Here is a 14,620-nt window from a genome sequence, read left to right as displayed (position 1 = left end):
TGGTCCACCAGCTTTGGCCCAGCCCCAGCTACCGTGGGCATCTGATTTGCTCCTTTTGATTCTCACATAAATAAAAATTTAAAACCTAAAAAAAAAAAAAATCAAAAAACCAACAAGCTTAGACCACGTAATACCTAGAACAGAGATACATAATAGAGATAGTGATATGAGACTGCTACAGATACAATTAAGCTTTAAACAAGATTTTCTGAAGAATGAATAGTCTATGTAGAAAAAAAATATGACACCTATTCAGCATAGTGTCATGATCTAAACATCACCCTAACTCAACTAATTTTTGGGTGTTTCTTCAGAAGATCATGTTCACCAATACTGTGGGGATCTGGATTAGAATAAACTCAAGGGCCAGCACTGTGGCACAGTGGGTTAAAGCCCCAGTCTGCAATGCCGGCATCCCATATGAGCACCGGTTCAAGTCCTGGATGCTCCACTTCCAATCCAGCTCTCTGCTATGGCCTGGGAAAGCAGTAGAAGATGACCCAAGTCCTTGGGCCCCTGCACCCACATGGGAGACCCAGAGGAAGCTCCTGGTTCCTGGCTTCAGATCGACCCAGCTCCTGCCTTTGTGGCCATTTGGGGAGTGAACCAGTGGATGGAAGACTTCTCTCTCTCTCTCTTCCTCTCTCTCTCTCTCTGCCTCTCTGTAACTCTGACTTTCAAATAAATAAATAAATCTTTAAAAAAAAAAGAAGAAACTCATTAGCTTGTATGTTTTACAGTGACTTCCAATAACACCCTTTAAAACATTCTAGGTATCTTAAATGTGTATTTCGTCATGTTTGCTGGTATCTTCCTATACTCAGGGTTCTGTCAACTGGTTGCTGGGTTTCTACTAGATATCATTCCTCAATGATGCCCAGAGATATCCTTATTTCACTCAAGAGTGTTCCTTAGTAGAGTGCCTTTCAATCTTTTTTTAAGTAGATAAAATTGTGCAGGAACTTCTATGGGACTCATAAGGCTCTGGAGGACTAAGTTTGAAAACCCCTGCTTAGGATATGAACAGATATAACAATAGCCATAACACAATGCTAAAATTAAATGGGATTAAGTTATTATTTTTAAAAGCCTTGGATTTCTTTAGCCTCACCAGAATACAACTTTAGACAGATATTTGAAATAAACTCACTAGCAATATGTCATCTGCATGCAAGTAGATGTTTTTAAATAGCATAAACTACACGTACTATACACACACACACACACACAAACCCATACACACCTCTGAATAGTTTCTATGTGCTTTATCCAGGACTTTTAAAAGAACTTCTGTTTCATGTAGTTGACCATAGTCTCCTACTTCTCTTCTTATACCTTTAAAAATTTTTGTAAAAGTACCTTGGCCAAGACTTTCATTCTTTAAAAGAAAAAGGTAAGAGAAAAGAATGAGCAAAGAAGAAGAAAGACATGGGAATTACAGTTCCTTGTTTATTTTTAATACTTTTAATTTCCTTAATTTTCTTAAAAATTTGAGAGTTAACATATAGTTGTTTGCAGGAAAAGATTTTTAATTTTTAATTAAGATTTGTAAAGAATTATTTTCAAATTTCTGAAAAGAGATTATAATCCTATTATTAAAATAATTTTTTGTTGATTTCTAACATGAGATTGTTATATTTTTCATAAGAAATAAAATATAGAAATTACATACAAATTTTTATAATAGTTTATAACAAAACAGTTTCAAATGTGACATGAACAATAATGTGGGGTAAAAAAACAAGAAAGGAAATACTATATTATAAGGACAAAGAAGACAATAATCAGTATTAGTGACTTACGAATATCAAATCTTCATTTCTGATTTTGTGAAACACCATTTGGTTGACATTATTATGCCTCTGTAAAGTTGGTGAGAGCGGTACATCAGAAACACCATTGGTTCTGAAGACTAGAAGATTTGACTTATCTGAAAAAAACAGTAAAATGCATATAATTTGTATGTATGCATGAAAGAGTACAAGAGTACTTCAAAAGATTCATGGAAAATGGAATTAAAAGGTAAATTTATTTAAGTACAAAAATTTTTCTGAAATCCATGCACACAAAGGATCTTTAAAAGCACTATAAAAATGTGTATTTTGAGAAATCTATGTATGGATTTCAAAATTTTTGCACCAAAATAAATGCCTTATAAATTCATTTTCCATAAACTTATTGAAGTACCCACATGCATGTACATGTTTCATAAAAACCCACTGACAGTATGAACTGCTCCAAATAATAATCATTTCTTGTTAATTTATTTCAGAGAAAAATGTTTTAGGGATTTATTCACTGAACTATGATGTATTCTTACCAATACTTTCATATGCTCAAAATAATAATCATTTCCTTAACAATTTTTTCAAGACTTAGTAATTTTTAATAAAATTTATTATTGGGGCCAGCGCTGTGGCACAGTGGGTTAATGCTCTAACCTGAAGCACCAAGATCCCGTATGGGTGCCAGTTCGACACCCAGCTGCTCCACTTCTGAACCAGCTCTCTGCTATGGCTTGGGAAAGCAGCAGAAGATGGCCCAAGTCTTTGGGCCCCTGCACCCACATGGGAGACCTGGAAGAAGCTCCTGGCTCCTGGCTTCAGAATGGCACAGCTCCAGCCATTGCGGCCAATTGGGGAGTGAACCATCGGATGGAAGACCTCTCTCTCTCTCTCTCTGTAACTCTGACTTTCAAATAAATAAATATATCTTTAAAAAATAAAGTTTATTATTTCAAGGGATTTCCAATGTTACTATATATTTTTATAAGATTTTATTTATTTATTTATTTATTTATTAGAAAGGCAGAGTTACAGAGAGAGAAGGAGAGACAAAGAGAGATATCTTCCATCTGCTGGTTCACTCCCCAAATGGTCACAACAGACAGGGCTGGACCAGGCCAAAACCAGGAGCCAGGACTTCTTCTGGTTATCCCACGTGGATTCAGGGGCCCAAAGATTTGAGTCATCTTCTGCTGCTTTCCCATGTACATCAGCAGGGAGCTATATCAGAAGCCGAGGCAGCCGGGACATGAACCAGTGCTAATATGGGATGCTGGCACTATAGATGGTAGCTTAACCAAATGTACTACAGCGCTGGCCCCACTCTTTATTTTTAAAACACCAAAACTAAAATCCCAAAAGCACATGAAAGTTTTTACTGAAAGCAAAAAATGAGAATCTGAAGACCTCCCAGTTCAATAAATACGTGACTGATTTATACTAAGCAATTATCATCTTTAATCAGTCCTTATGGCATTCAGATCTGGCTAAAAAGCCCATGAGAGCATTTCAGGCATGGAAGGCCAAGATACTGTGGCAAAAAGTGACCTACATGAAAGATGTCTGTGAGTGAGATCCCAATGCAAAGAAGGGGCCATCAAAAAAGGAGGTATCTTTCTCTGAAGAGAGGAAAGAACTTCCACTTTGATTATGGTCCTGTCTAAATGATGTTGGAGTTTGTGAACTCTAAAGGCTTCCATAGCCTTCGCAGATCATGACAAGACCCTCGGGCGAACACTGACTTCATAAATAAGAGTGTAAATGGTTAAATCAACAACAAAAGTCACTGTGCACTTGCTCCCTATGTACGACCTCTTTCCTAATGAGTTGTACTACAATAATTAATGGTAAAACTAGTCTTCAAACAGTCCTTTATACTTTGTGTGCCTGTGTGGTGCAAACTATTGAAATCTTTATTTAGTATAGAGTTGATCTGTATATAGATAATTTTTTTTAACTTTTATTTAATGAATATAAATTTCCAAAGTACAGCTTATGGATTATAATGGCTTCCCCCCCATAACGTCCCTCCCACCCGCAACTCTCCCCTTTCCCGTTCCCTCTCCCCTTCCATTCACATCAAGATTCATTTTTGATTCTCTTTATATACAGAAGATCAGTTTAGCATACATTAAGTAAAGATTTCAACAGTTTGCTCCCACACAGAAACATAAAGTGAAAAATACTGTTTGAGTACTAGTTATAGCATTAAATCTCAATGTACAGCACATTAAGGACAGAGAGCCCACATGAGGAGTGAGTGCACAGTGACTCCTGTTGTTGACTTTACAAATTGACACTCTTGTTTATGGCATCAGTAATCACCCTAGGCTCTTGTCATGAGCTGCCAAGGCTATGGAAGCCCCCTGAGTTCACTGACTCTGATCATATTTAGACAAGGCCATGGTCAAAGTGGAAGTTCTCTCCTCCCTTCAGAGAAAGGTACCTCCTTCTTTGATGACCTGTTCTTTCCACTGGGATCTCACTCACGGAGATCTTTCATTTAGGTTTTTTGTTTTTGTTTTTTGTTTTTTTGTTTTTTGTTTTTTTTTCCCCCAGAGTGTGTTGGCTTTCCATGCCTGAAATACTCTCATGGGCTTTTCAGCCGGATCCACATGCCTTAAGGGCTGATTCTGAGGCCAGAGTGCTGTTTAGGACATCTGCCATTCCAGGGGTCTGCTGTGTATCTCACTTCCCATGTTGGATCGTTCTCTCCCTTTTTTATTCTATCAGCTAGTATTTGCAGACACTATTCTTGTTTATATGATCCCTTTGGTTCTTAGTCCTATCATTATGATAAATTGTGAACAGAAATTGATCACTGGGACTAGTGAGATGGCATTGGTACATGCCACCTTGATGGGATTGAATTCGAATCCCCTGGTATGTTTCTAACTCTACCGTTTGAGGTAAGTCAGCTTGAGCATGTCCCGAATTGCGCATCTCTTCCCTCTCTTATTCCCACTCTTATATTTAACAGCGATCACTTTTCAGTTAAGTTTCAGCACTTAAGAAGAATTGCGTATTGATTACAGTATTCAACCAAAAGTATTAAGTAGAACAAACAAACAAAAATACTTAATACTACATATTAAGTTGCTCATCAACAGTCAGGGTGAGGGCTGATCAAGTCACCATTTCTCATAGTGTTCATTTCACTTTAACAGGTTTCCTTTTTGGTGCTCAGTTAGTTGTCACCTATCAGGGAGAACATATGGTATTTGTCCCTTTGGGATTGGCTTATTTCACTCAGCATAATGTTTTCCAAATTCCTAACAGGGATCACTTTTCAGTTAAAATTTAAACACCTAAGAATAATTGTGTGTTAATTACAGAGTTCAACCAATGGTACTAGAACAAAAAAAATACTAAAATGGATAAAGTATTACATTGTACATCAACCGTCAGGACAAGAGCTGATCGAGTCACTGTTTCTCATAGTGTCCTGCTGAGTGAATTAAGCCAGTCCCAAAGGGACAAATATCGTATGTTCTCCCTGATCAGCGACAACTAACTGAGCACCAAAAGGGGAAACTTGTTGAAGTGAAATGGACACTATGATCTGTATATAGATAATTAAAAATGAATCTTATTGAAGAATGGGATGGAAGAAGGAGTAGGAGGTGGATAGTTTGGGGGTAGGAGAGCAGGTATGGGGGGAAGAACCGCTATAATACAAAAAGTGTACTTATAAAATTTATATTTGTAGGATCTCTGTCCTTAATGTGCTGTACATTGAGACTTAACGCTATAATGAGTACTCAAACAGTATATTTCGCTTTGTGTTTCTATGGGGGTGCAAACTATTGAAATCTTTACTTAAGGTATACTAAACTGATCTTCTGTAAAAAAAAAAAAAAAAAAAAAAAAAAAAGAAGAAGAAGAAATTATCAATTCCCAACTTGACTCTCACTGGGATTAAACATGACAATAGGTCTGATCTGATTTCATCATCATTTAAAAAATCATCTATTATTTTTCACTTTATGTTTGTGTGGGAGCAAACTGTTGAAATCTTTACTTAATGTATGCTAAACTGATCTTCTGTATATAAAGAGAATCGAAAATGAATCCTCATGTGAATGGAAGGGGAGAGGGAGTGGGAAAAGGGAGGGATGCAGGTGGGAGAGACGATATGGGGGGAAGCCATTGTAATCCATAAGCCGTACTTTGGAAATTTATATTCATTAAATAAAAGTTAAAAAAATTTATATTTGTTAAATAAAAGCTTTATAAAATTTATCATCTTTAAAATGTCATTTTAGCATAAAAGAAGAAATCACTAAACTGTTCAGTCTATCTGTATGAAAAGACTAATTTGCTTTTGGAGCTGTTTCTTTCATATTTCTTTTGAAATCAAGGTGCTGAAGATAACTCCTACCACAAATACAATACAAAATTTTTAAGACAAAAAAATCTCACCCTTTGGCTTTGGGGGGCAGCACTTAGTAAACTGGAAAATTATACTGTCTGAGCGAACAGTTTCCATCTGGTAGCAATTCAGAAGATCTTTAAGATTACTGAAGTTCTTCTTAGTCCCACTGAGGTTATACTCTCCATTCTCATTTTTGGTAATCAAACAGTGTTTATATTCAATGACATTTTCTCTCTACGTAAGTTTAATTATAAAGAGAAGAGAAAAATCACAATGGCATCATAATGATTATTCTGACAAAAGGGCTATCATAGAAACAACCAGAAAATATTTAGACATTCGAATTGCGAAACCTAATATAATGATGGTATAGTGACAGAGGTGGCTTGGTTCCTCAAAAACTTATCGAATTAACAATTTTGTAGCCTACAGAAGTGGCTCAAGAATTATTTTATTAAAAGGAAAGCAAGAAAGCCATAACAACAACAATATTATCCTTAATAGCTTTCCATTATTTATAAAATAGTCTAAAACTAGCATAGGATATGGGCCTTCCATAAACTCCTTTCACCCTCTACCTGAAAACTCAGCCCCTGCCACTCTCAACATAAAATCTATCTTGCATCCATATTAAATGATTTAAGGGGCCGGCACCATGGCACACTAGGTTAATCCTCCACTGCGACACCAGCATCCATATGGGTGCCGGGTTCTAGTCCCAGTTGCTCCTCTTCCAGTCCAGCTTTCTGCTGTGGCCTAAGTAGGCAGTGGAGGATGGCCCAAGTGCTTGGGCCCCTGCACCTGCATGGGAGACCAGGAAGAGGCACCTGCTTCCTGACTTCAGATTGGCATAGCTCCGGCCATTGCACCCATTTGGGGAGTGAACCAACGGAAGGAAGACCTTTCTCTCTGTTTCTCTCTTGCTGTCTGTAACTCTACCTGTCAAATAAATAAATAAAAATCTTTAAAAAAATTAAAAACAATAAATGATTTAAATAATTTCAAGCAAATGCCTTACCACTTCATACCTTAATAACTACACACATTCTTTCTCTATCTGTGAGTATTCTCATTCCTTAAAACGCAGTTTAAGTACCCTTTTTTCTGAGTCCTCTCCAACAATACTTATTCCATCCATAAAAGTTAATAGCTGTTCTGCAGCACCAGTATTATATTTGTATAATTATTCTGTAGTATGGCACTTTAAAACATTTTATGGACTTTTAACATCTGTCTTATGCACTATGAACCTGTTCATCCATCTACTTTTTGAGCTGCTTTTTGTAAACATATTATTCCTACTTAAAGCCATTTATAAAAAAAAATTTTTTTCAATAGCCCTATATCAAGTCCTTCCTACTCCAAAAGTGTTTCTTAAAAATCATCTACATTTGTCTATACTAGGTACTAACAATGCTCAATTCAATAATTTTTGGTATACTTTTAAATTTTTATTTTTCTGAAAGATAAATTTCTTGACATTAGAACATTATTATAGCATATACCTTTCATATTAGCTTGTTATAGTAAATACTAAGCATTTTTTTATTTAATAATTGAATAATGAACTTTTAAATATATATATGATAATAGTAAGAAGATACTGTGAAACTAGCATAGATCATCAATTTTATATAACAATACAATGATGGAGTAACCTACCTTCTATATTTACAGGTGATCAATCCATTGTCTATATATGCTAAGTGTAAGATGTTGCTTTTATAGAAATTTAAAGTAATTCAATGGCAAAATCCTTAAATTCTCCAATTTCAAAAAGAAATTTGGAAGCTGCTATAAAATTTCTTCAGATTTACACAATGATAGTATCTTTTTCGATAATTCTGAGTATAAAATAATCTCAGAAGAGATCCAAAGTGATTAGTGTTAATAGTGGTTGTATTTGTTGCAATTTTACACTTGTAAGTATATATTGTAAGTCATTAATAATATTGGAAAAATCACTAATGAAAAGTGCTATAATGTTTCTATTTGTTATTACCCTATTTTTCTCCAATTAAGAATCACTACTAGTAAACAGAAAATTGTTTCTGATTTATTTTGTTCTACATTATTTGGTAAAGGCTTCCATTTCTGTGAAAAAGTAGACTTCAAAAGATTTGATGAAATACCATTAGACTCTCTGGTAACAAACATCAAAAAATGAATGTCAAATAAAAATCTAGAAAGACATTATAAATTATTTTATATAAACCCTATGAATTAAATATTATTTATTTGTATAGAATCCTTGAGGTAAATTGAGTATTAAGCTAGTTATCTTAGTTCAGAGCCATAACTTTTAGTAGAAAGGAAATACTATCATAGATTAAATATGAAGAGGAAAGTATATGTACTAAAAAAAGGGGTTACCATTAATAAATGTGATATACTAACCTCAACAGCGAAGGTCAGAAAATATTTATTAAAGTCCTTAGGACTGCATCGAAGTACATATAGTCCAGTCTGATTACCTGCTTTCTTCAGCTTACTGATGGCAAAATCCATTCTAAAGGCAAAGAAGTAATCTGAATAACAATCTAGTAAACACCATGGCATTATGACCAAATGCCATCTAAAAAAATCACGAGTCAAATCTAAAACTCAGAATTTTTAGAAGTCTTATCTAGTTCATGTTTATTATGATAAATTTCAAGGCAAAAAAAAAATAAAGAACCAAGCTATTTTTCAATAGATTAAAGTTAATTTAGGGGGCAAATAATTTACTTTAAAAACACATAAACGTTATTATAAATCAAAAAAAAATCACAAAGAAACTTAATTCACATATCTGCCTTCTGTATAAAATCTAAAAACCATACTCACTCTCCAAAAAATTTAATTTAACTATCAAATAGAAAATACTGGTTTATATGTCTCTTCCAATGAGATACAAATTCATGTTCATTATTTAGTATAATACTAAAATCTAATAGAAGACCCATGATAAATGGCCAGAGACTACTGGCTTTTAAAATATACTCAGTGGAGGCCGGTGCTGTGGAGCAGCAGGTAAAGCCCTGGCCTGACGTGCCGGCATCCCACATGGGCGCCGGTTCGAGTCCCGACTGTTCCTCTTCCAGTCCAGCTCTCTGCTATAGCCTGGGAAAGCAGTAGAAGATGGCCCAAATTCTTGGGCCCCTGCACCCGCGTGGGAGACCAGGAAGAAGCTCCTGGCTCCTGGCTTCAGACTGGCGCAGCTCCAGCCATTGCAACCATCTGAGGAATGAACCATTGGAGGAAGACCTCTCTCTCTCTCTCTCTGCTTTCTTCTCCTCTCTCTGTGTAACGCTGACTTTCAAATAAATAAATAAATAAAAAGGAAAAAGAAAGATGAAAGAGATGAAAGGGAGGGGGGAAGAGATATAATATTCTTAGAACTGTCCTATGAACTGTTCTGAATATGTTCTCTTTTAATTAATATTAACATGAAAAAATGTTTTAAAATAAGGACAATGGAAAAAATTCAGTTTCTCAGTGGCACTAGCCACATTTCAAATGCTAAACAGCCACATGTGTACTGCATTAAATGCAGTTACAGAATATTGTCATCACTGCAGAAAACTGTATTGCCCCCAAATAATGAGAATTTGCAAATCATGCAATGTGGCTCCTCCACCTATATTGAAATCAATAAAACATAAACTTGAGGTCCTTATGAAGTAACAGCTAAGAGTTATTTAAGCATGCATAAACAACTAAACATGGACCAGTTGCATGTATTATACACTAGGACACAGATGGTAAATTATATCCTAAATAATTTAATTATTATGTTATCTGACTTATGCTAACAGAGTTTTGTTTTTAAAAAATTTTCAGTCACATTATGGTAATATTCTTTTCCTAAATGCCTATATACAATTACATATTACATGCATTACTCTATTGTATAAAATCTTATATCATTGTCCCTCAACATCTACAGGGAATTGATTTCAGAACTCCCAGCTGACATCAAAGTCCATGGATGTTCAAGTCTTCATATAAGATGATATAGCCTCTGCACTTAACCAATAGCTATCCTTCCATATAGTTTTAATAATATCTAGATTACCTATAAAACCTAATGCAATAAATACTATGGAAACAATTGCCTTACTATATTATTTGAAAGCATTTAGGTAATAATAGGTAATAATTTAAAAAGTGGGTACATATTCAGTACAGACACAAAATTTTTTTAAGTATTTTCCATCTGCAGTTGATTGAATCTACTGATGTGGAAACTGTGGATATGGAGGTTCAACTACATATCTCTTACTTTTAAAAACATTACTTTTAAAGTCTGTATTACTTACGAAATCGGGCCATGACAGTTGCTTTGTATATTTTCAAGCACTGTTGGAGGAGCTACTTCTTTACAGAGGTAATGATGTGCATCTGCAGTTAATCTATAATATCCATCAATTAACGACACAAAAGACAAAGCTTCCTTTAATGAGCTAAGTTCAATTTCCTAAGCAGAGAAAGCAAAAAGGAAACCATATGTATCATTTAAAAGTCAACTACATGCTTCTTCATTTCCTGTTGTTACAGTAATTTTTTACTAATTTTCTTCTAAATCACTCACATATTTTAAAGCTCTCAATTACCCAATGTGAATTATAAATTCTTTTGTCTGATATTTAAGATCATCTCAAATATGGGCTTATCATGCCTTACCAGATATAGTTCACTATACATCCATAATTTTACTGTGTTTTCCAATACTCGTAATTAGACTAACATTGCAATTAAGTATCTCAATTATAAATTTATTTAATCTAAAAGTATTAATTAGATATCATGAGTATTTATTTTTATATACCATTACACACTACTGAAGTAAAATACTTAGACTAAAATGTTAGGATACATGGCTATGTTATGATTGTATCATCATATATACATATGTGCAAACATACTCACATGTGAATATTTAATGCAGCATGTTACTGAATGAAAAAACTGTAAGGATATGGTAAGGATATTAAAAAATGGAACCCTGTGCACTGCTACTGGATGAAAGGGGTGTGACCATGACAGAAAGCAGTATGGCAGTTCTTCAAAAAATTACAAATAGAATTACCCATGATCCAGCAATTCTACTTCTGGGTATCTATCCAAGAAAAATTAAAGCAGAGTCTCAAAGAGACATCTGTTTTTACCCACATTCTGAGAAATATTTTCATGGTAGCCAAAAAGGATGGATGCAACCCAAATGTTCATGCAGGGATGAATGGCTAAGCAAATGCATATATTAAAAAGGAAATGCTGGTACATACTATAACATGGGTGAATCTTGAGTACATTATGCTAAGTGAAAAAGCCAGTCACAAAAAGACAGTATTGCATGATTCCACTTATATGAGGTATCTAGAGTAGTCAAAGTCAGAGAGTAGTGTGAAAGTTCCAAGGACTAGAGGAGGGGGAAATGGAGAGTTGTCATTTACTGGGTATTGAGATTCAGTGTCGCAAGATAAAAGAAGTCCTGGAGAATAGATGCACAGCAATGTGAATAAACTTAATACTACCAAAGTGCACATTTAGAAATGGTTAAGATAGGGGCCAGCATTGTGGTTTAGCAAGTAAAGCTAGAGTTCACTCTGCAAGACGCAAGCACACATGCAAACACAATCCTCATGCTCAAGAAGCCCTATTGGGTAAGAAGTCTAGGCAGCAGGTGTACACTATCATAATTATAAAACAGGAAAGTGTGCTGAATAAAATGAGTTTCAGATCAGTTATAATTTTAGTAATGTAACTGAAAAGGGCAGAAAGGTAAGCCATATAGATACTTAAGATAAATGAACATAACATTAATAGGATGTTTAAGCCAGGAGGTCACAAAACATTTGAGAGAAAAAGAAAACAGGGATGAGTGTTTGGCACAACAGTTAAGACTCTGCTTAGGATGCATAGGTTTGAGTCCTCGCTGTACTCTCAATTCCAGTTTCCTGCTAATGTGTACTCAGGCAGCAGGTGATGGTAATGTCTCAACTACTTGGATCCTGACATCTACATGTGAGATCCAAATGATTCCAGGCTTGCCCAGTTCTGGCTATTGCAGTCATTGGGAAGTGAACCAGCTGGATGGGAGTTCCCTGTCTGAATCTCTGAATCTTTCTCTCACTGTGTGTATTATGTCTTACCTCTCAATAAATAAAAAATAAATTTACAAAAAAGAGAAAGAGAACAGAACCGGATAAATAAGACAGAACAGAGTATAAAGACATTAATTTGTTTCCATTTAATTAAAATGGATGGGATTTCTGAAACTATGTAAAGAAAAAGGATTAACTTTTCGGAATCAACCACGTCTTATCGTTTAGGTGGGGCCAACCTGGGATTGGTGTACATTTTGTTATAGAAGTTTCATATAACATTGCTTTGATGAATTTTTCTCCTTTAATTGGAGAATATAACTGGTGTTATACATAAATTTATTCATAAGAAAGTTTTTCGTCAGGAATGAGCAGGGAACTGGCACAACCAAGACTGTAGGGGAGTAACTGGTGCGCTGGCAATCATAAAAATGAGTGACAAATATCTGTGGGAAAATGGTACTGATAGTACTATAAAAAGTGTGATGGAATTAAAAAGTTCACTGATCTGATGTATACATTTAGAGCTATATTTAACGACTAGATCAAAATTCCTAAGACAAAGTAACTTTGGTGTTAAGTTTCTGAAATACTTGTTTCTGAAAAATGTAAAATGTACTCAGTATTTAATCATAAAACAAACTTACCAAATTTTTACCATCTTGCTTATGAATAGTTACAACTCTGCTTTCATTTGCACCTTCTTGGTTTGCTTGCTTAATACTGACATCAATAATATCAGGAAAATCACAATATAACTGTAAATCCTATAATCAAAAGCATTTGAAATTAAAAAGTTGGAATTTGAGAGGCCATTTTAAAACAAGACTAATGAAGCAAAGAACAATCATTTCAAATTTCTTAAAATAAAGAATTGATAACAAAAAGGTATTCATTAACAATAAACATTAAATGTGATTCCCTCCAAAACTCCAACCCTAAGACTATACTATATCTTCCGATGACTTAAAAATGAGAACATTGAAGGATATCAGGAATCTAAAATTTGTTATATTACTTTTCAACTCAATTAACATTAATAGGAATCATTGTTATAAAATTGGAATTTTAACAACTAAAGACAAAAAATAAAATCATGCTTTAAATCTATAATAACAATCTAAGAATACAGATACAAATAAATTCAAAACTTGCAATACAAACCTAAAAATACAGGCATATTAAAATTTAATCATTTATATTTAGTTAACTTTATTACTATGTCTCCCATTATAAATAGTGAAAGAAAAAGAGGAAAAACTACCTTAAGAATCAGTTTTATAATTCGTCCTTTTCTGAAACTGTAAGAAAGCTATTACTAATTATTTTATCACAAAAATGAAATTTAAAAAAAAAACTGAGAACAAGGAAAGAACTTTAGAAAAACTATCAGTGGGAAAAGCACAATTCCAGGTTTCAAATGACTAAAATTACTTTGTTTCTATTGCCATTCTACTTAAATAATAAAGAATGAGAACATATCATTAAGGATTACCTGTTCTGTCAGTGTCTCACTTTCTTTATGTTTCCCTCTTGACCACTGAATTCCACCGTTTCCAGTTATTATAATGGTTGCAAAAATCTCCTCACCTGAAGGACCTCTTCCAGGTTCTTTTACTTCAAACTGCTCTGTGTAGAAGGCAGACTGAAGAGTTTCCAGATTTATAAGATACTTAAGTTTCAAGTTTCTGGCAGTGGCTTTACACTGGCTGAACTGCTGGATAAATCTGCGAAATCTATACCTTATTCGCTTCCTTGTCAAAATATGATAATCTTGGATCTTTGCTCGAACACATTTTGGTAAGAATGTCTTGTAGCTAGGGATAAAGAGCACACACAGAAACAGAAGTTGGAAGATAAATCTAAACAAATTTGAAAGAGAAGTTACCACTTTTTTCCAAGATACACACATGCTACAACATAGCAGTCAAAAGGAGTAAGTTGATATAACTACCATTCAAAGCATATAAATCCTTAACATTTCATTTGATGATATGAAAACATATACATACTTTCTGATTTCCAATAAATATTTAAAATAAATGTTAATTTTCTTCTCTAATGAAATAAAGTCTAGTTAACAGTAAAGTCTCTACAAAACTGTATTTTCTCTGATTATCTTGTATACCAGAGATAACAGATTATAAGGTAAATTTTTTTGGCACTTCATGAACTGTGCTGCAAATGATTCCTATAATGTGACACTCCAAAATTTATCTGAATTCTAAAAACTGTTATTTTGCTGGATACTATAGTTCATTATAAATACATACTTTATTCATATATATTTTGTTAGGTCAGCTTCAAAAAGTCCTCATAATTCCTTTGTAATCAAACGATTCCACTTAGAAATGTCCTGACTCTACTATTCTTTC

At 34.2% G+C, this 14,620-nt stretch overlaps 1 protein-coding gene across 6 annotated transcripts in view; it reads right to left on the bottom strand.

Moving 5' to 3' along the window:
- Window positions 1-14,620, bottom strand: part of JAK2 (Janus kinase 2) — a 133,158-nt gene that overhangs the window by 25,800 nt on the left and 92,738 nt on the right. For 5 of the 6 annotated variants that reach the window (XM_051846028.2, XM_070051600.1, XM_070051611.1 and 2 more), the window contains 7 exons: window positions 13,741-14,062; window positions 12,893-13,012; window positions 10,461-10,618; window positions 8,557-8,668; window positions 6,207-6,393; window positions 1,803-1,930; window positions 1,244-1,378 (listed from right to left, as the gene is read on the bottom strand). In XM_051846028.2, coding sequence (XP_051701988.1) covers window positions 1,244-1,378; window positions 1,803-1,930; window positions 6,207-6,393; window positions 8,557-8,668; window positions 10,461-10,618; window positions 12,893-13,012; window positions 13,741-14,062 — 1,162 coding nt within the window. The remainder of the gene's footprint in view (window positions 1-1,243; window positions 1,379-1,802; window positions 1,931-6,206; window positions 6,394-8,556; window positions 8,669-10,460; window positions 10,619-12,892; window positions 13,013-13,740; window positions 14,063-14,620) is intronic. The other variant, XM_070051614.1, reaches the window with a different exon arrangement.

Source organism: Oryctolagus cuniculus, chromosome 1 (assembly GCF_964237555.1).
Source record: "Oryctolagus cuniculus chromosome 1, mOryCun1.1, whole genome shotgun sequence".
Taxonomy (NCBI): domain Eukaryota; kingdom Metazoa; phylum Chordata; class Mammalia; order Lagomorpha; family Leporidae; genus Oryctolagus; species Oryctolagus cuniculus.
Note: the sequence above shows the minus strand (reverse complement) of the source record. Positions and strands in the feature narration are given on the sequence as shown.